Raw genomic sequence first — 23265 nt, 5'->3', positions numbered from 1 at the left:
TGTTTTTGCAAAGTTACACACAGATTCAATGTTAATTTTAGTGACCTCCGATTGGCGTAACCGGGTGTCATTACTGCCGACGTGAATTACAATCTTACCGAATTTACGCTTAGCCTTAGCCAGCAGTTTCAAATTTCCTTCAATGTCGCCTGCGCTGGCCCCCGGAAGACAACTGACTATGGTTGCTGGTGTCGCTAACTTCACATTTCTCAAAACAGAGTTGCCAATAACTAGAGTTTGTTCCTCGGCGGGTGTGTCGCCGAGTGGGGAAAATCGGTTAGAGATGTGAACGGGTTGGTGGTGTACAGGGGGCTTGTGTTTAGGACTACGCTTCCTCCTCACAGTCACCCAGCCGGCCTGCTTTCCCGGCTGCTGGGGATCCGCTGGGGGACAGCTAACGGTGGCTAAGCTACCTTGGTCCGCACCAACTACAGGGGCCTGGCTAGCTGTAGGATTTTCCAAGGTGCGGAGCCGAGTCTCCAATTTGCCCAGCCTGGCCTCCAAAGCTACGAATAAGCTACACTTATTACAAGTACCGTTACTGCTAAAGGAGGCCGAGGAATAACTAAACATTTCACACCCAGAGCAGAGAAGTACGGGAGAGACAGGAGAAGCCGCCATGCTAAACCGTCTAAGAGCTAGTAGCTGCGCTAAGCTAGCGGATTCCTGAAAACACACAAAGTGAATAATGTATAAATAATTTAGAGGTGATTCAGCAGAGGGAGTGCTTTAGTTAAGGCACGTGAAGATTACACTGTGAAACAAATCGTTATCTAGTTATTTAGATTAATATAACTACGCAGATTAAACAGCTAACAGATACAGCAAAACACCGCTGTGCTCCGGAACAGGAAGTGATACAATACCGCAGTGAGAGCCAACCACCAGTAGAGGCCAATGACAAAGCCCAGTGCGCAGTTTCAGCATTCTAACGAGCAAGATTCTTGCCAATCTACGTGGTTTACAGACAAATATATTAAAGTTGAGCGGAGTTTCCAAAAACCATAATGTCATATTTCAGGCATGAGGAAATCAACTTTGCAAACCTCCTCACTGAGAGAGAGGGAGGGAGAGCGAGAGACAGAATGTTCCATTTTTCAGTCTATGCTTTTTCTTCGGGAGCTGTCCTTTTCTTGTTTCTCCACTTCCAAAGAAATCTAACTAATGAACTGAAATAAAGTAAACCCGGTTTTTCTAATTATTGGATTACCAAAGTGCATGTAAAAGCAAGAGATAAGATTATTACAGTTATGTGATTACTAACAGTTATCTGATTATTATGGTCATGTAAACATAGCCACCATGTTTTCACTCATGCATATAAACCCATTTCACCTGTGGTCCCACATCTGGGAAACTCAGGGCTTTGTATTAAAAATAAATAAATAAAAGTGATTTCCCTGTTTCAGTTCAGCTGCACAGGAGTAGAGATATAAATTGTATAGTCTTAATAATTGGATTATGTCTAAAGGGCCTTTCACACTGAATACGTCAGGCCAATCCGCCGGATTCGTTTCCAACGCGTCTGACGCATTTGATGCGTGACGTCAAACGCTTCGGAAGCGGCAAGGGGGCAGAGATTGCTACGTCACACTCTGGCTGTTTCCACAACCTGAAAAAAGTTCAGCGATCGCCATCTTGAATTTGGGTCGCCTGAACCACAAAAAAAGCTTTAAAAAAAACAGCAGTACGTAGAACGATTCTCCCGTCACCCTGCTGGGAGAATTTTGTTTTTCTAGCTACTTTTCAGAGTGACGCCGACCGAGGGAGGACTGACAACTTGGTGGGATATCGATCGAACCACGACAGCGGGCCTTCAGGCATCATCACTGGTCAGATTGAGGCGGGCAGACCGAGGCAGGCAGCCGGGGTGATGGTGCAGACCCACTCAGTCCGAAATCTCCCACTTTTTGGATATATGCGAAGTCCCAGTTTGCCCAATCGAGTTTAGTTCTGCAGCTTTATCGAGGTGAGAATAATGTAAAAATAAAACGTGACGTTTACTGAACTGCTGTGAAGATTTAATGATCGACTAACGTTAGCATAGCCTTTCAGCACAGTTGATCTGAGTGAACGCTTTAATTTGTAAATGGTTCAGTCTTTTTTATTTTTACCAAATAAAGCTACAGCTTTTTTCAGACACCACAAAGCTCATTTTTTCAGGCATTTCTTTCCATCGTTTTCCATCCCCCTTTTTTAATATATAAACTGTTTAGTGTTTCTTTATATTTAAAGAAATATTTTTATTTGTCCCAATCAGGAACATTTGCTGTGCAGACAACCAAACTTCCATTGATGAGCTGAACACCATGAAGTCCAGTCGAAAGAAAACATCTCTGCTCTTCAGCAACACCACCAGAGTTCAAAGCTGCAGAAGAGACCTTCATCTGGTCCTGAGAATCCAGCATAACATCACCTGCTTCTAAATAAAAGGCTCTTTCAACAGCAACTATTTTATTATTTTTTAAAGAGCGGTTTCATTTTATATTTTAACAATAAATGAATGGATCATTAAAAATGTCCAAGAATCAAAGTCAAAAGACATTTGCACAAGTAGAAGCTCTCCATTTATTGTGCTCAAATTCATATTTTAGAAATGACTGTCCTGATAACAACATTAAAGGCAATTACATATTTTGGCGAAATTACAAGTTGAAATGACCATTAAAAAAATTCATCATGGGGTTTATGTCACAGAAATCCTACTTTACAATCACACTGCAGTCATTGTTAAATTATTTCCTGTTGCATTTATAATAAACATTTGTATTTATTTACAGTGTGTTTTTCTGGTTTAAATGAGATATAAATAATCTACCAGACATAAAAATGTACAAATTTCCATGTTATTTTATTTGTCTAAAAATAAATGTCCGAGGTTCCTTGTGTTAAACAAGAAATTATCTAATCTGATATAACAGGTGGTTTTAATTTACAGATGAAAGGTTTCTAAAGAACCATTTATTGATTTATTTAGCTATTTTAAGTACAAGTGTTCTAAACTTTTTTTTTTTAACAGTAATCAGAAATTCTGAGATAACAACAAAAAACATTTCCAAGGATTTTTCTTCAGAAAACTGCTCTATAAATGAGCAGCCCTGTGACACGTTTGTTTTCTAGAGATCAGTGGTTTCTACACCAATCAGTTTTGTATAGATCAGTGGTTTCTGCCACTAGTCTTCCGTGTTTTGGCCCGACGCGTCATTCCTATTGGACAACGCAAAGGTATGTCACAGCTCACAACGTCGAAAGTTGGACTGAATTGAACTTTGACTGCGTCAGCCTGCCGACAAGCAGCAATGCACACTCCCGTCAGAAGCGTCAGTTTAGCTCGGCTTTTGACGCGACACATCTAAAAAGCAACGCGTCTCATTGAAAATAATGCTTTTTAGACCGATTTTTGATGCATTTGACGCGTCTGACGTATTCAGTGTGAAAGACCCTTAGTTGACAAATGAAGTGTTTCCTCTTATCAATAAAGTGTACAATCAAAAATAGATACTTTAGAAAATGCAGATCCCAAAGTGCAAACTCAATGGTCAAAGTGGCACAAAAAAAAAAAAAAAAAAAAAAAATTGACTACAATATGCTTTTTGCACATGGATTAGAAGAATATACTACCTTTCTTGAAAGCCTCAAGGATTTTTTCCATCTGTTTTTGCTTGGCCTTGTCTGGGGCAGCAGCCAACACGTTGGCCTCAAGTTCCTTGATTTGAAGTTTCAAGTGACTCTCTTGCTCAGCTAAACTCTAACGGATTGAAAGAAGAGACAGACAGAAAAATAAATAGATAAACTTTATTGATCTCACAGAGGAGAAATTCACGTTACGTTAAATCAGCCACGTAGAAATACTAAGATGGCAAAAACGGTGCAAATTATTTAAAAATAACTACATATGCCATACTGTCATGCTGTTGGTATATTTTTCCTGGGTGTTCTTCATGTCTCGGAGCTGTGGCCTAAGTTGCTGGACTCTCTCCTCTAACTGGAGTTTTTTCTCTTGACAGCCCTGCAGCTTTGACACCCTTTCATTTAGCTTACTCTCCATACGGTCCAGCTACAAGAAACACAAAAATCATTATGTATACACACACGTTCTGCTGTGACAACATCATATATGGTCTAACTAGGTTAGCCGAACATGCCTGGAGTTCCTAAAAAGTTAGTATCATGAAAATATTTACACAAATTTGCCCAAGTACTGATGCATTCAATTTAATGCTTATAATTACAGAAGGGGACACACTACAAGATGATACATTATGGTAATTTTTCATCTTCTCAACAAAGCACAGTAACATATTACAGAATCACGTACAACTGGTTGTGGTCCCAACGATACCGATGAGGTGTCGTGAGTGCCTCGTGTATCTTTTCTTTCATCTGTTCCCATTTAGAATCTCAACAGTAGATTATCCCTCTCCATACTACCTCATTTCGGAACCTCAATTTTTATGAACTTGCAGAGGTTGCATCTGCAACTCTGCAGTATTCGACAACAACTCAAGTGTTCTAATGTGTGTGTGTGCGCCTGTATATACAATACTGCAATACACCTCATGATGAAATACAATACAGATAGCATTTCAGAAGATTCAATCTTGTGTGTTATGGCATAACTACAAAAATGCATGTTCCATTGCAGTATGCTGTAACTAATGTGGATCCTCCATGCTGGTGAGATCACAAGGTGTTATATACAGGCAGAGAAGCACATACAGGGACAGCACCCTACTGTGTTATTACAGGTAAACCTCATTAAGTCGTGTAAGCTGGGGTCCACAAAATCGGACCACGAGTTATCTGAAACGCATGTCAGTGATGAGGGCTTTGTCAGTGCGGACGATTCAGTTTTTGGATGTGACTCTTTAGATCCTTACTGCCAGTTCAGATTGGGCTGGAATCGTCCACCCTCATCGCTGACATGTAGCAGCCAGAGGAGGAAAAAGAAATCATCGTCCAGAATCATCTGCACTGACGATCCCTCCCAAAAAACGTTCAAATGAAAACATACTTTTATACAGTAGTGTCAATTTTTGGGGTCCACAAATCGTCTGCGAGTAAAGCCGAAATGCGACTTATGTGAATGTGAGTTAACGAGGATTACCTGTACTTATTTATTTAACATAAATTTCTGGTGGTGGAGAATCTCCTCTTTGATGCATTGTCATTTGGCTGATTCTGAATTGATTCACAAAATAAGCCTGTAAATGTTAATTAAAAATATATCTTTGATGCAAAGAAAAAGGCCCAGGTATTCCCACTCTACGTTGTTGGTCTGGGTGCTTTAGGCAGCTTAAAACAATTTCCTATACCAAGCTGAGCCATGTTTATGCCATTTTATGCTCACCTCCTCTTGGGAAACCTCAGTACAAATAGATGAGCCCATCCTGCCCTTCAGTACTTTTCCTCCTCCAGTCATGGTTCCTGTGATGTGTATACACACACACACACACACACACACACACACACACACACACACACACACACACACACACACACACACACACACACACACACACACACACACTATTTACGGTTTCTGTACTCTGGCAAAATAATTTCCTTCGGTGTAAGTAAAGTTGATTTTATCTTATTTAATCATTACAATTTCTCCCAGACTGTAAAATTAAAGTAAAAAATTGTTCCCCTTTAAATGTTGTGATATTTAGTCAGCTAAAACAAGACTGAAAATACAGTTCATGGGACTAAAACTAAGTGACATTTTAGTCAAGACTGACAAAATATGGTGCCAAAATTAACAGTGGGTAAAAAAACAAAACACCCACCTGCCATCTCAATTATCTGCCCCTTTAGAGTGACCACTCTCCATCGCTTATCTTTCTGGAAGGCCAGTCGTGTGGCCTGCTCCATGTCCTGGCCCACCAAGGTGTCTCTTAAAGCAAAATAGAAAGCTGGTCGAACGGTTTCATCTTTCACCCGCACCATGTCAAAGAGACGAGGGCTATTCTCTGGAGTGAGAATCGGAGCCATGTTCTTCTCCCACACCTTCATCTGAGCAAAGGCAACAAGTGATGAGGAATGAGGAGTAGAAAGATGAAGACAACATAAGAAAAAGTAAATATAGACAAACAGTTCGTTTACATTTCCTTTGAAACTAGAGTGTGCCAACAGCACATGCTTCTGCCAACACTTCACACATATTTCCGTAACTATTAGAGAAAAGGTGAGCGGAATCACGCAAAATAAATAAACCCTATTTAACCTTGAGACAGAAATTAGTTCACCCTAAGGACAGGATCCCTAGTTATAAACAGAGCAATGTAGTGTATTATATCAGATGTCAGGAAAACTGTAATGAACACTACATAGGTGAGACTAAGCAACCTTTAAATAAGAGGCTATACCAGCACTGCAGAGAGGTCGCCAGTGGACCTCAGTCTGCAGTTCATCTCCACCTGAAAGACACCAACCACACGTTTGAGGACAAGGAAGTTAAAATCTTAGCCAGAGAGAAGAAATGGTTTGAGAGAGGTGTCAAGGAAGCATAAGAAGGTAGGAGGGATCTGGTTAGGTTAAAAAACTCCAGCTTTTGTTGGCTTCTGGTTTATTCTTCTCTACAAGAGTCAAGACAGAAGTCAGACTACCAGAGCAAGAATTTTAGCTGAGGAAGCTTCTGTGATTTGAAGCGAAACGTCATCACGTCAAGCAACCCAGTCCAGTCGAAGATTCATGCTTCTCTACTATAAACCCTATGTAACTTATTTTCTTGACACTTTATGATAGGGTGGAGTATGGGTAAGGAAAAAACAATTAACTTTCGGACAGAATACAATTAAGGGAGCAGATCTAGGAAATGTAAACCTTACCCCCCCCCCCCCCCCAACTTTCTTTAAAGTGCATATCACTAGTAAATAAAATGTCAAATGAACTGACTATTCTAAATAAATATGGAATTCTGAAAATATTGCTGTATTACATTTTACCTTTGGTGCTATATGCCCCAACAAATGAAGTCACAAATGTGGAAATTAGCCTGATTTCACCTGCTGCTGATAAATGCTCAGAAATGTCAAGCTATGAGAAATGTGGACTTTGATGACATCATCTCAGGCCACGCTTCTTGAGATGCTCGACTAAAATGAATTTGGACGGTGAATACATCAAAATGGTTAAAAATCTGTTTTACAAGGATGCACTAAAACGAACAGTGTTGCTTATTAGGTGGACAGACTTTTCAAAGATAATATTTTGAGGAGAGTGAGTTTTTTTTTTTTTTTTTAAATGGTGTATCACTGACAAGCAGAGGTGAAGCGTAGCACAGTGTGAGAATGGTCTTCAAAACGTGGATCTAACCACGGACTTTAATCTTTCTTTTTGTGCGGCCAGGAGAAAATTCTTAAAGCGTGTTACCAACTGTGTTTGTGGATTGGGCTGCTGCATCGCGCCATACTAAACTAAGCTGGTATGTGTGGAACACTGGCAAGTGTCGCTGAGGAAGCTGCTTCTGTGAGCCTGGAATTGGACAGAGCGTGACTGCTGTTAACAGTACAGTCGGACGTGTACCAGCTTCAGCGTTTGTGTTATAGAGTGTTTTCACTGATAACAGAATTTTTGGCGCGCCATCCAATTTTGGCCATGTCGGCAGCATCAGTAAGTAAATAATCTATAGAGGAAGCATACTGTACATTCTACTCTCTCTGATGGGAAAGGTTTGCAAAAACATTGCATAACTTTGTGAGATAACCGTGAGATATAGAGAAGGACTCAGCACTGAAGCAGGATCATGCTATTAGATGAAGATGAAGTTAATTGGTGATGAAGATTGTACAAAAATCCTGTCATCTGCCTGGTCGGAGAGTGAGAGTTCACTGCCTGGTGTTATGTACATGGACACGGAATTATTTATCATTTTCACCTGGACCTTTCAGAGGACTTGGAAAAACTACAAAGGCTTGGATGTCTATAACAAGTTTGGTTGTGGCTGGGTCAGAGAAAATGTGAACACGGAACATGGAGGACGAATGGAAAAGTAATGTTTCATCACATCCACAGGGCAGAGATTATTTTTGTTGTTTCTTGCTGCTCTTCCGCACAAGTAGGTAAGACCAATGTTAAATACTTTTAACTTGCTTCAGTGTTAAATCTCAAATGTGGGACTTTGTACTTTTACCATGTTCAGGATCTTTTCTGACTAGGAATGAGTATCGAGAACCGGTTCTTTTCGCGTATCGTTAAAGCCCCTTTCACACTGGCGTATCTGTAGAGCTGCTCATTGCAGCGTATCGACTACGCTGCAATGAGCAGCGTTGACGATACGCTGCAATGAGCAGCTCTCCGCCCACTTTTAGCAGCTCTACATCGAGTTTTTTCTCCCCACGCAGAACTATGTTGAGGGCTACGCGTGTAGCCTCTCTCTCTCTCATCAAACCTGTGACTTTAAAATAAAAGTGCACTCGCTGCATGTCGGTGCGCTCATCAAACACCCTGATCGATCAAGTCTGATCAAACCTGAAAAGAGCTGTGACTCTTTAAAATAAAAGCACACTCGCTGCACGTCGGTGCGATCATCAGACGACCTGATCGATCAGGTCTGATCAAATCAGCGGACCTGATCGGAGCAACCGGAGGTTTAAAAGTTTAACGAGTCACAGTGTTTCACTCAGGGCAGCTTTTACCACAGCCAGACTCAGCAGCATCTGTATGTACACAATGAAAGTGATCCACCATGACAAAAAAAATAAATAAAAATAATAATGTTAAATGACTCTGTCTTTGAGCCGCACCACACCTGCAGTAGAGAACAGAGCACACTTCCACAGAGGCAGAAAATAGCACTGAACTGGGTTTAAATAGCGGCATGGTACACGCGACTGTGTGCACATTAAAAAGCGAACACACGCAACTGCAAGTATGAAGCGAACACTGAAAAAGGCTGAGTACGTGCGCATTTCGGGCGTATTTAAATGAAACAACGCTGCACTACGCAGCTCTACGAATACACCAATGTGAAAGGGGCTTAAAACATGATTCGATCCACCGACATCAATAGCCTTTTTGCTTAACAACTCCCTTATCAGTCCTTCAGAACAGCCGTGGTTTTATGAGGGTGTTTGTCGGGAAAATGATCATTTCTCTATGTTGATTACAGACCCTGCAGCGGGTCTGTAATCAATCGCTTCTGTAACGGCTTTGCTTTGACGCTTGAACCAACAAAGCAGTGCTCTAACACGCTGCTTCGTTGGTTCTTTGCTTCGCTGCTTTTCAAAAGCGTCAAATCTGCTTCTTAACCCCTCTTAAAGCCATTTAAAGATGTCAATGCTGAGCCCTTTTGTGTGGATTAAAGTCAATAACTGGGACTCTTATCTTGTTGCAGGCAAGAAATGACAATCGTCCTCTGTTCCATTTGCACAGCTCCAAACGCTGTGCCGCTCTCTGCCGAATCAAGTTAGAAAGATAGAGTCCGGTAGGAATTAATAACTTGAAAGCGAATCGGCAAATCAAATGACACCTCTGTTCAAATGTTGTAATACAACCCCAATTCCAGTGAAGTTGGGATGTTGTGTGAAATGTAAATAAAACAGAATACGATTTGCAAATCCTCTTCAACCTATATTCGATTGAATACACCACAAAGACAAGATATTTAATGTCCAAACTGATAAGCTTTATTGTTTTTGTGTAAATATTTGCTCCTTTTGAAATGGATGCCTGCAACACATTTCAAAAAAGCTGGGACAGGGGCAACAACAGACTGGGAAAGTTGATGATGATCAAAGAACACCTGTTTGGAACATTCCACAGGTGAACAGGTTAATTGGAAACAGGTGAGTGCCATGATTGGGTATAAAAGGAGCATCCCCAAAAGGCTAATCTGTTCACAAGCAAAGATGGGGCGAGGATCACCACTTTGTGAACAACTGCGTGAAAAAATAGTCCAATAGTTTAAGAACAATGTTTCTCAACGTTCATTTGCAATGAATTTAGGGATTCCATCATCTACAGTCCATAATATAATCAGAAGATTCAGAGAATCTGGCAAACTTTCTACACGTAAGTGGCAAGGCCGAAAACCAACATTGAATGCCCGTGACCTTCAATCCCTCAGGCGGCACTGCATTTAAAACTGACATAATTGTGTAAAGGATCTTACCATGTGGGCTCAGGAACACTTCAGAAAACCACTGTCAGTTAACACAGTTCGTTGGGACATCTACAAGTGCAAGTTAAAACTCTACCATGCAAAGCGAAAGCTATATATCAACAACATCCAGAAACGCCACCACCTTCTCTGGAACCGAACTCATTTGAAATGGACAGACGCCGAATGGAAAAGTGTGCTGTTGTTTGATGAGTCCACATTTCAAATTATGTTTGGAAATCATGGACGTCATGTCCTCCGGACAAAAGAGGAAAAAGACCATCCAGATTGTTACCAATGCAAAGTTCAAAAGCCAGCATCTGTGATGGTATGAGGGTGTGTTAGTGTCCATGGCATGGGCAACTTACATATCTGTGATGGCATCATCAATGCTGAAAAGTACGTCCATGTTTTGAAGCAACAAATGCTGCCATTCAAGCAACGTCTTTTTCAGGGACGTCCCTGCTTATTTCAGCAAGACAATGCCAAGCCACATTTTGCACGTGTTACAACAGCGTGGCTTCCTAGTAAAAGAGTGCGGGTACTAGACTGGCCTGCCTGCAGTCCAGACCTGTCGCCCATTGAAAATGTGTAGCGCATTATGAAGCGCAAAATATGACAACGGAGACCCCGGACTGTTGAACAACTCAAGTCGTACATTAAGCAAGAATGGGAAAGAATTCCACCTACAAAGCTTCAACAATTCAACTGTCCTCAGTTCCCAAATGCTTACTGAGTGTTAGACGGAAAGATGATGTAACACAGTGGTAAACATACCACTGTCCCCAGCTTTTTTGAAACATGTTGCAGGCATCCATTTTAAAATGAGTAAATATTTGCACAAAACAAAATTCATCAGTTTGAACATTAAATATCTTGTCTTTGTGGTGTGTTCAGTTGCATATAGGTTGAAGAGGATTTGCAAATCATTGTATTGTTTTTTGCTTTTTTCACATTTTACACATCTCAACTTCATTGGAATTGGGGTTGTACAAACAATAAACTACAACTGACTTAAACATTTTTCCCCTCCCAAAATGAGAAATCTTGCATTCTTTATGAATTACATTGATGCTGACGTGCAGCACAACCATTTGCAAGAGCTCAGTTCAGTGGTATGGAGTGACATTCATGCCATTAATCTCTGAAAGGAAATGCTTTTGACAAAAACTACAATTTTTTTTTTTTTCTATTTATGTCCAGAGATCAAGGATCCGCCAGGTAGAGTTTATTTATGTCCAGGATACAGTGATCAACTTCATATTTTTTTACTTTAAGACTCAATAAAATGATGACATAGAAAACCTGTAAAGCCTACTTTTAGTACACAGAAAATTCACAAGAGGTATTGATAAAGGAAATGATAAGGAATCGGATCGATAAAATCTTATCAGTACCCATCCCCAGGCTTAATGATCGTTAATTAACAGCCTGGAGCTCAGACAGGTTTAAAACAGTTTTAAAATGGTAAATTCATACTTGTTATGCAGATTTTAATGTTCAATGGACAAACCTAAAAATAAAATGGTCTCGGATCCAAAAAGATAATTATTAAAGAGGTCATATTGAGGAAAATCACGTTTCACATTCTCGCACATTTTTTCCACAAACTTCACCCTGAATTCCTTGTATTCTGTGGGTACTTGGTGAATAAAAGCTATTGTGATTCTGATTACTGATCACCTTCAGCAATCTATAGTAATGCCTGCCAGCTCTCTGATGATGTGACAAAACAGTAATTCACCATGACCGCATATGAACTCGAAAAACAGATGCAGGCATAAACAGAACAGATAGCAGCGTATCGCTGAGATGGCCACTTCCGGGTTCGTGACATCACATGAAAACACTATTGGCCAAGCTGAGCTAAACCAAAAGCTAATCTAAACTACCGGGAGCCGACCTCTGCTGGACGAACACCGTTTTCCTGTGAACAAAAGACAGTACCACATAGCAGAACAATAATTCTACATGGTTCTGTGTGCGAACACAGGAGGAGTGAAACACTACTAACACGGTATCTATATCATAATACCAAAGTGGCCTCTGTGTGTGTGTGTGTGTATGTATGTATGGCCTCAATTACAGAGAAACTGGGGAGAGTTGACATTTGCCGTTTGGTATTCTTATGTATTTTTGGTGAAGGATGAACGCTGCAGAAAGGAAAGCTGATAGGACAAATATTTTTCGGGGAAATTGGTGATATTAGGCAACAACAGTAAACAACAGACGTGCTGCAATGCACCATGGGAGTTTGGGCTTTTAAATGTTATTGTGGATCATGGTAGTTTAACAGTGTTGTTAGTGCTATTGATTTATTGTGTTTTTGTAGTTCAATTGGTTTAGTAAGTTTAGTTAAGTGTCATGTTACCGCTACCACAAGTGAAAAGTGTAGTGCATTCAATGTCTTCTGCCACTGTCTTTGCTTGTAGGTGTATAAAATTAAAAGCACCTGCTTGCAGCAGAATGCAGAAAAAACAAAAAGCTCTGCATGCATGCAAATAACTGATCACAGACAAACTGGAGAGCTGACATTTACCATTTGGTATGTTTATGTATTTTGGGTCAAGAATGAATGCCGCTAAAACAGAAAGTTAATAGGACTGATAGGGCAGCGCAGTCTCGTATGAACCCATACGTGATATCGCGGGATTTGACCACATATGGGGACAGCCGGTACAAACACAGCAGAGAATCCCCAGGTGGAGTGTGAGAGCTCTAGCACAAACCATTCAGCTCAGCTCGGTAAACTTAAATGCATACTCATTGTCACCGTGCTGGTTTAAAATTGTTTCCGCTGAAACCCCATCCTCTGAATGGTCAATTCTAACAGGAAAATGGGGTACTGTTTTGTTTTTGGCTGCAATCACTGAAGCAGTCGTGAAAAGTGGAGTTTTTTTCAGTTCCTAGTGGAGAAGGGAAGACAAGGCAAATAGGAGCAGATGAGTCGATAAGTGTTGGAGTAGCTGTGTTCTCTCCCCTGCACAACTGCCTTGACACGTTTGAGCTCTGGGTCAAAAACAAACTGCAACACTTTCCCACCGTATTGCCCAAAAGCTTAGAAAGCACTGTGTTCCTGTCCCCGGAAGTGGATAAATTACATCATATTTCACCCCTTTAGAGCCCACCCTCAAACAAGACTATGCTGCCCAATATTTTTGGAGAAACTACGGATATTAGCTAACAACACTGAACAATGTGATAAATTACATTCTGGACTCACCCACCATTCCTACAGGGGGCGGTAAATCATCTATATATTAAAAACATGGGTGCATTTTATTTAGTAAGTTCAATGTAAGTACATAATATAACTGTAAATGCGTAAAAAACTAAAGGTCAATGTCAAGGTCAACTTTATTGTCCCATTAGGGAAATTTATCTTAGGCGCACAACGTTATCGCTTCACGGGGCAGAGAATAATTAAAAAAGGACACAAATCACATACAACACAAGAATTAAAATCTAGACTAAAATCAGGACCTAGATTCCAATGACAACACTGAAACAATCAACTATTTAAAGTGCTGAGAAAAGTGACAGATGCTAAAGTGCTGATGTTTGTTGCACGTTGTTCTAAACTGGTGTGATCATAGGGAAAGAAGTGCATCTCTGGTGTATACACGCTGTAATCCTTGTTCCCACTGCGAAGCTGTTTGACAGGTACTGAGGACGAAGAGTTTGGTGAGAATCAGCGCCAGCAGAAAAAGGTGCAGTCTAAACGCCACTGTTCGAGGCTACCTCTTGTCAGATTCTGTCAACTGTCAAACTTCAAGTTCATAAAGTGATCACCAAAAGCCTGCTGTCTAAGGTAGCTCAGTCACAGTCTTAAGCGCTTTCAGAACAGATTGTTACGGACAACATGAAACACTTACATTTAAAGCAAACAGAAGCAACAGTAACACAAGCCTGGGTTGCTATTGAGGAGCGCCACCAAGATTAGCAAAACTGTACAACCCGCCCACTGTGGGACGGTACCTGTGGTTCTTGTACACATGGATAACACATGACACAAGAAAGTGAAAACACTTATTTCCATTGTGATCCATTTAAAATAAAATAAAATAGAAGTAATAAAATAAAAATAATACTGATAATAGTAACAACAGTGTGTATGTATAAGAACCTAAACAATTACAGTAAATTAACAACAACAACAAAAAAAAAAAAAAAATCAGGTAAGGAGTGGCAAACTGGGGTGGTGGTCCCCATATTTAAAAAAGGGGACAAGAGTGTGTGCCAGTTACAGGGACATCACACTACTCAGCCTCCCTGGTAAAGTCTACTCCAGGGTGCTGGAACGGAGGGTGTGGCCGATAGCCGAACCTCTGAAGAGGAACAATGTGGGTTCCGTCCTGGTCTTGGAACAATCGACCAGCTCTTCATTCTCACAAGGATCGTGGAGGGTGCATGGCAGTATGCCCATACAGTCTACATATGTTTTGTGGACTTGGAGAAGGCATACGATTTGGTACCTCAGGAGATACTGTGGGAGGTGCTGCAGGAGTATGGAGCGAGGGGGTCCCTTCTCAGGGCCATCCAATCCCTGTACTCGCAAAGCGAGAGCTGTGTTCGGGTGCTCGGCAGTAAGTCAGACTTGTCTCCGGTGGGAGTTGGCCTCTGCCAGGGCTGCGGGCTTGTCACCAATCCTATTCGTGATATTCATTGACAGGATATAGAGGTGTAGTCAGGCGGAGGAGGGTTTTCACTCTGGTGGTCTCAGGGTCTCATCACTGGTTTTTGTAGATGATGTGGTCCTGTTGGCTTAATTGGCCTGTGACCAACACTCACTGGATCGGTACGCAGTCGAGTGTTAAGTGGCTGGGATGAGGATCAGCACCTCTAAATCTGAGGCCATGGTCCTCAGCAGAAAACCAATGGATTGCCTACTCTGGATAGGGAATGAGGACATACCCCAAGTGAAATAGTTAAAGTACCTTGGGGTCTTGTTCACGAGTGAAAGGACAATGAAGCATGAGATTTGCCAGAGATTTGGTGCAGCAGGGACGGTATTGTATTCGCTGTACCATACTGTTGTGACGAAAAGGGAGCTTAAACAAAAGGCAAAGCTCTTGATCTACTGGTCAATCTTCGTTCCTATTCTCAGCTATGGTCATGAGGGTTTGTCATGATAGAAAAAAGACTGGTGGTACAAGTGGCCAAAATGAGATTCCTTAGGAGGGTGGTTGGTATCTCCCTTAGAGATAAGGTGAAAAGCTCGGTCATCCATGGGGAGCTTGGAGTAAAGCCGCTGCTCCAGCTGAGGTGGTTTGGGCATCTGCCTCCTGGGCACCTCCCAAGGGAGGTGTTCCAGGCACGTCCATCTGGGAGGACATCCCGGGGAGGACTCAGGACTAGGTGGAGAGATTATATCTGCACACTGGCCTAGGAAGGCCTCGCAATCCCTCAGTCACAGGTGGTCAATGTGGCCCAAGAAAGGGAAGTCTGGGGTCCCCTGCTGGAGCTGTTGCCCCAGCGACCCAATACCGGATAAGCGGTGGAAGACAACTGATTGGATTGGTAATTAACAGAAAATGAAAGGGTTGAGGTCTTCTAAAAATTATTGAGGTCTAAGGTTCTAAAAACATTCTGGACTCACACACGCTCACATAATTTTTTTTCAAGATAATGTAGATATTAGCACTCTACATGTGCCTGACTTATCCATAAATATTTGCGCATTATCTGGAGGGAAAAAAAAAACAAAAACAAACAAACAAAAAACAAAACAAAACACACACACCTGGCAATATTAAAGAAAGGGGAGAAATATAAACCGTGTATCTGCCCTTTTTAACTTGATCCACACCAAAAATTAATGACTTCTTCCTTGGGACATACCTCATTCTCTTCTCAAGATTCAAGAAAAATCAGTTGAATAGTTTTTGTGTAATCTTGCTACAAGAGAAACAGCACTGAAAACATTACCGCAGCTCCTTGGTGGAAGTAATTATTATTGTAGCAGTCTGGTAAAGAATTAGCAATTATTCAAGTGAAACTTGAATTCCTCAAACTTGCCCAATAAATAAATAAAATAAAACTGAAATAAAGTCTGCCAGTGGCTGAAAACATCATCAATTTACACAAGCTATTTAAATGTGAAACTATTTCACTAAGGCACATAAGTTTACACTCTCTTAAGTGACATTACTATAGCAATATTTACCTTGTCAAGGCCAATAAAGGTAGCAACACCGATGTTTTGGTTTTTGAGAAAGGTGACGCATTTCTGAGCTGTGTCAATTGTGTCAACCACAATGTTGTCAAGAGCACCACAGCTCGAAGAAATAGCCACATCATATTTCTCATCTATGGCTCCAAGGTCCCCCTGTCAGTAAAAAAAAAAAGTTAACAGTTACTCTTTCAAGATTCAGAAATCAAGGAGGACAAGTCTAATAAATATGAACACATCAAGGTTTAATGTTAACCGTAAATACAAAAAGCTATGCTATAAGTACCTCGATGTGCCTACTATGCTGCAAGCCTTCACAAACAAAACTTTTCTGTTAATGACTTTCCATTTACTAAACTATCAGAGCAAAAGAAAGAAAGAAAATAAAACCTTGTCTAAAATCACCTTTTCTGAATTATTTTTAATGGCTTTACAATTGTGGCACTAAAATTTGGGGTTTAATGGCCTGCCAGGCCATTGCTGGGAAATAATAGCATCTAGCTCTGCACTGTACAGATATCTCATCAAGTATTTCTAGGTATGTTGCATAATATGCTCTACAAGTATGTTTAGTGATATTTTTGGCTAATGATAAGCCTGAAGGAACATCATTGGCCATGGAAGGTTTTGGTTTCTTTTTTACAGCCATTTTAAAATCTTTACACTGATATACCCTGCCAGTCCAATGTTTTGACCCTTTCCCATTCTATTAAATTTTGCAAAATTTCTTATACAATCTGAATTTTGTGCTTTACTGCAAGATACAAAATAAATTGTGTATGTTTTACATTAAGTTTAGGTAGCCATTTTCATTTGAAGTTTATGCAGTGGAGTTCCACTTATATGTGGCCCTGGATATATGAATAATTACAAAACAACTTCACCCTCCTTTCTTTTTCATTGGTGCCCTTATTTTGAAGTGTGGATGGACATTGGCATTATAGCAGAAGGCAAAATTGTCATTGTGTGGAACTGCATGAATAAAATAGCATTTTAACCAGTCTTCCGAAGATGCCGGAGATTCTGCCACTCTTCTTCTGATGCATGAGTGCATCCAGTACCCTTCCACGACTGCGGTTTGAAGACAGAGAGCTCTTAGCTTCTTCAACTTTTTGCCTCATTTCCTTCACTGCTTCCTTGGTCTCATTATCTACATTCATCAGTTGCTCCAACTCCACTTCATCCTGTCGAGAAAAAGGGATGTGGAATGTGTGGATGACACACATAGCCATGTAAAATAAATAAGTAAGTAAATAAATAAATTAAATTAAATACTTGCATTCATATTTAGAGATTACAAAAGTTTAAAGGCACATGTTGACAAAAATAGTGTTTTTTCTTTGCTTCATAACGGGGAGAAGAGAAGTCAGTCCTATATAGACCCAGTGTTTATCCCTGGATACCTACCTGTGCGAGGCTGTGTGCGTGCCACAGTGCAAAGAAAATTTTGAAATGTTCAAAATTCACAAGCACACATAAATTTTGTGCGCTTGCGTAAATTAGTTGTTTACACATTGCGCAACCGATTTGCAAACACTGTGTCATTGCATGCAGGGCCACACACACGACTGTACTCACTGGCACGCAAGATTGCGTGCTAATGCGGGGATCAGATTTATTCAAGTGTCAAGGTGGCTTTAGATGAGACTCTACGACTCAGCCTGTACAGGATACTACCCTGTCATAGGTTACTTCCAACGTCAAAAGTGGTATACATTTATAGCTGGGTGGACTGAGATAATGCAGATGAAGTATCTTCTCCAAAGAAACTAATCATTCCTTTCTTTTGAGATGCACTACTCATGCATTATAAAAGGAGGAATGAAAGTGTAATGACAATAATAAAAATATCATATACACAGTAAAACTTGCACATAATGGAGTCAGGTGGTCCAGCAAATTTTGTGTTATAATCGAAATCTGTATAAAACGGACAAAATCCGTTATATAAATGTAACGGACTTGTCAGGAGGTGCCGAACAATCTACAGGGAATCCTGGATCGGGACCTGTCTAATTTATTGATCAGGTCAAAAATTCCTCTGGAAAAAAAAATAATAAATAAATAAAGGCCTGACTTAAATAAGTGGTGGGCATTAAGTCCATTAAAAAGATTACATTTGGTCAAGTCACTCTGTTTGTCTAAGTCCACTGCAGAGTGTACCTTAAAATCCTCTGCAGCTCTGTAACTCTGTGCGATACAATGACGTTGACATACGTGGCAGTTTTAAAGTTCTCTGTCGTGTTTTTAAGCAATTATTTTTTATTTGATTATGTAGTTTCTGGATTTGTCCCTCAATGAGCTCTTCTTTCTACAATCAACTACTGCACTTCCAAATCACAGGAAACATCTACAATTTCCTCCATGAGCTTTAAGTCATTTGAGCGTCATTTTCAGACTTCGTGTTGTGAAGTCTGTCATATTTACCGACTTTTCTGCCAAACGTGTTTGATCCAAACTGGCGTGCACACTGCAAAAACTAAAGACAGGAGATGAAAGAGTGAAAAATGACAAATCACAGCCTTTGCATCTTTGATTCAGCAGGTGCACGTCAGGCTGCGGGTCCTGGGTCTGAGCAGGGTTTGAATAAATAAATAAATAAACAAACAAACAAATGACCAGCATGGATGCTTAGGAGAAAAAAGAAGAAAGCAATGTGATTCATCTATAATATTCAAGGCAGCAAAAGTTACCCCGAATGCCGTAGGCGTTTGGAAAAGTAAGGAGGAGTCTGGGGGGGCATTCCTCCCCCAGGAAATTTTGAGAATATAAGTGCCCTGTGGTGCATTCTTTGGACCTGAAACAGCTGTTAAATTTCTCTTGTGATCTCATGCAGTATGGCACAACATGTGGCTTTTGAATGCATGTTGTGCATCCCTGTAGGAGCATGTACAGAATATAACACAACAGTTTACAAATATAGCTAAATCTTCATGAAAATGTTATTTAGTTTGTTTGTGATTGGTCTCAAAGACTAGGCAATTAAAAATCATAACTCACAACTAAAATGTTATAAATAATTTCATAACTGCTTTCAGACTAGGTAAAGAGATATCATATCATAATATCATACCATAATACTGAAGCCACTCAATTACTATTATTCATTCAATAATGCACAACAATAAAATGTTAAATTTGTTTAAAATTATCCATCTCAGTCTGAGCCCAAACACCTCTAAGAATCGGAACCTGAATTTACTTTTTATTTTATACAGAAATTTATTTATTGATTGACATACCTTGATTAACATACCTTATAGTAAAAAAGCCACATATTCTTGTGTAAATTCCTGTAAATCCACTGTGTCTTTTTCCCATGAAAAACGTCTACATTAGTAAAAACTCATTTACACTCTTGTGTAAATTCATGAAGCCTAAATCCATTCAAAGCCAGTCTTTTTTCCACAATGAAAGAAAGTCTAGATGAATGAAAAAAAGTCACATAATCTTTTCTAAAATCCTGTTTGAACAGCACAATGTTTATTTTCCAGAGAGAGAAAAATTCTTACAGCGTTTCCTGACGGCACAGTTCACTTTTCCCGTTTCTTTTATCTTTCAGGTGTGTTGATGAAGCCAGCGACAATTCCACATATTCTTGTCCTTATCAGACTTTTTCAAACAATCTTTCTCACCATCTTCTCTCTGTCCGACGTTGGTCCGTGACAGAGACATGCTGCACAAGTCTTCTTTTAAAAACTTTAGCGCTGTAAAGGTGCGTTTACACATAACCAAGACACGTTACAAATTACGAATACGACATTCTTAATGTGACTTAACGCATCTGAATAAGTTTCTTAATATTGCGTGTTGGTGCGTGATATTCTTGATATTCGTGGAGCATGTTTTTGCCTGTCAAAATCTTCAACGAATGTCACACACCACCCTCTTTTAGTCTCACATCGTGGAGGTCGCAACTGAGCATATTGATGCGTCTTGATGAGTATTGATCCTTAATAGAACGTGACAACATTCGTAGTGGCTCCTGTGATGGTTCTTGGAGCCCAAACGGTCACGCGTAATTACGAAGTGACAAGAAAACTGTCGAGTTTTGACACGACTTGTAACGCGGCGTCACATTTCACTGCGCGCCACGAATCAGTTTTCTGTCACGTGTGCACAATTAAACTCGGCTCCAAATGTCGTTCCACAGTTCCTGCTGAAGCTCCTCAGGACGCTCCTGCAGGTGTTCCACCTGCTGTTGTAACCGATGAGCGGGAGGAGACTCACGTGCAGCCAGACATCTCTGCACCTCCTCCAGTCCGGCGGAGGAAGAAGCGCGCGCACAATTAAACCCTGCTGCACCGCATTCAGTTTGAATGCCGACACCAAGTCGGCTAAAAGTCTCATTTCAGTGCTCTTCAGCGCGCTCCTGCAGGTGTTCCACCTGCTGCATATGCTTGATGTTTGGGAAAATGGGCGAGACGAGAGCCGCATGAAGCCACACATATGGCTCTGTCCTCCTCCTCCTCCTCTCTGCGCCACTCCATGGCACAGAGCCCAACTACTCATGCAGTCACAAAGTTCTTCTGAAAAACTGGAGCTCTGAATTCGGTTATATATATATATATATATATATATATATATATATTACACACATGAGGTCTGTTAGAAAACTATCTGACCTTTTTATTTTTTTGCAAAAACTGTATGGATTTGAATCATGTGTGATTGCATCAGCCAAGCTTGAACCTTCGTGCGCATGCATGAGTTTTTTCCACACCTGTCGGTTGTGTCATTCGCCTGTGAGCACGCCTTGTGGGAGGAGTGGTCCAGCCCCCTCGTCGGATTTTCATTGTCAGGAAATTGGCTGATCGACTGCCGCTTTGCTTCATCAAAATTTTTTCAGAAAGTGTGAGAGACAGCCAAGTGGAAACCATTTGGAAAATTCAGATGGCTTTCGGTGAAGATCTTATGGGGATCACACAGATTAAGGACAATTACAACTGGATTAAAGACGGCCCACAGCGGCGGATGGCACGCCACGCACCGAGCGGCAATCGACAGGCTCAATTGACCAGATCATTTCCAAACTGAACGCTTTGGTGATCCGGGACTTCGTCTGACTACCAGAGAAATGGCAAGACAGCTGGACATAGCACTTTTTTGGCACATTCCACTGTTACAGGAGTTTTTGTAATGGAAAGAGGAGCGGAGAAATTCCCCACGGAGCCGCTCATGGCGCGGGACGAAAGCACCTCCGTGTTGGTCTCACAGGACAAGCCCTAACATGCCCAGCTCTTGCACCATTCGGAAAATTCAGACGGCTTTCGGTGGCTTTTCAGTTGTGTGACTATCCGAGAAATTGTGGACGAGCTGGACATGCCACAACATGTCCTGTGAGGCTTCATCACGGCGTTGCTTTTTGTTCTGTGCCCTGCGCCTCCATCCCGACGCGCGAAGTCCTCTGCACGTCCCGGATAAACAAAGCGTTCACTTTGGAAATGATCTGGTCGTTTGAGCCTGTCGATTGCCGCTCGGTGCGCGGCGCACCATCCGCCGCTGTGGGCCGTCTTTAATCCAGTTGTAATTGTCCTTAATCTGTGTGATCCCCATAAGATCTTCACCGAAAACCATCTGAATTTTCCAAATGGTTTCCACCTGGCTGTCTCTCACACTTTCTGAAAAAATTTTGATGAAGCAAAGTGGCAGTCGATCAGCCAATTTCCTGACAATGAAAATCCGACGAGGGGGCTGGACCACTCCTCCCACAAGGTGTGCTCACAGGCGAATAACGCAACCAACAGGCGTGAAAAAACGCATGCATGCGCACGAGGAGTCGTCGTCCAGCCCCTCGTCGGAATTCCTTTGTCTGAGATTTTGCTGAGAGACTGGCGCTTTGTTTGATCAAACTTTTTTCTAAACCTGTGAGACACATCGAAGTGGACATGGTTCGAAAAATTAAGATGGTTTTCGGTGAAAATTTTAACAGCTGATGAGAGATTTTGAGGTGATACCGTCGCTTTAAGGACTTCCCACGGTGCGAGACGTCGCGCAGCGCTCTCAGGCGCCGTCGTCAGCCTGTTTCAAGCTGAAAACCTCCACATTTCAGGCTCTATTGATCCAGGACGTCGTGAGAGAACAGAGAAGTTTCAGAAGAAGTTGGTTTTAGCATTTTATCCGGATATTCCACTGTTAAAGGAGATTTTTTTAATGAAAGACGTGCGGACGGATTGCAGCATCGGCTCGCAGCCGCCGCGACGCTCCGCCACAGGAAAAACACCTCCGTTGGAAGCCTTAAGGACAAGTTGGAACATGTCCAGCTGTTAAACAATTTCTCATATACTCACTCCACTGAAAGCCATCAAAAGCCGCCTGGATTTTACAAATGGTTATCAACACGGAGGTGTTTTTCCTGTGCCGCCGCACCGCGCCGGCTGCGTCCCGACGGAGGAGCCTCATTTTCAGCTTGGAACAGTCGGATTATCAGATTTATCCGGAAGAATCACACCCCGGAATTGTCATTATGGGGTATTGTGTGTAAAAGTTTGGGGTGGAGGTGGATGAATTTCATCCATTTTGGAATAACGCTATAGCATAACAATACATTCTGGATATACCTTATATAAAGTGGTGCACTATCACACTAGTGATGACTATAACACCAGTGTTCCGCCCACGTGTACACATACATACAATGCTTCTTAACAGTGCCTCATTATTTTTAAAAGGTGAAGGCACATTAATTATGTACTGTATGTTAATACTGCATACTGCATCTAATTTACCTTCTTAAGCTCCTTTTCATGCTTGGGTATTTTGAATTCCAGGTCTTTGATGGCAGCACGGCGCTCTCGTAGTGTGTCAGAGGTGGTCTGAAGTGTCTGCTTAGCAGTGTTGAGCTGTGTCAGAGCTGTGTTATGGCGACTCATGTAGATGTCAAGCTCTGACTGGGCTAGGTCCATCCGTGAACGAGTCTCATTTACTACTTTACTGAGCTCCATCAACTCTTTCTCTTTGGTCTAATGGATACAAAGGACATGAAAGAGTT

At 41.3% G+C, this 23265-nt stretch overlaps 1 protein-coding gene across 1 annotated transcript in view; it reads right to left on the bottom strand.

The window, feature by feature from the left end:
- smc4 (structural maintenance of chromosomes 4) overlaps positions 1–23265 on the bottom strand; it is a 90438-nt gene that overhangs the window by 25230 nt on the left and 41943 nt on the right. The window contains exons 12-18 of the mRNA XM_034168812.1: positions 23003–23236; positions 17273–17458; positions 16269–16430; positions 5790–6015; positions 5351–5427; positions 3905–4057; positions 3622–3748 (exon numbers count right to left, since the gene is read on the bottom strand). Coding sequence (XP_034024703.1) covers positions 3622–3748; positions 3905–4057; positions 5351–5427; positions 5790–6015; positions 16269–16430; positions 17273–17458; positions 23003–23236 — 1165 coding nt within the window. The remainder of the gene's footprint in view (positions 1–3621; positions 3749–3904; positions 4058–5350; positions 5428–5789; positions 6016–16268; positions 16431–17272; positions 17459–23002; positions 23237–23265) is intronic.

This window comes from Thalassophryne amazonica, chromosome 4 (genome assembly GCF_902500255.1).
Source record: "Thalassophryne amazonica chromosome 4, fThaAma1.1, whole genome shotgun sequence".
Classification (NCBI taxonomy): Eukaryota; Metazoa; Chordata; class Actinopteri; order Batrachoidiformes; family Batrachoididae; genus Thalassophryne; species Thalassophryne amazonica.
The sequence above is the reverse complement of the archived record's forward strand: the minus strand, read 5'-3'. Positions and strand labels throughout refer to the sequence as shown.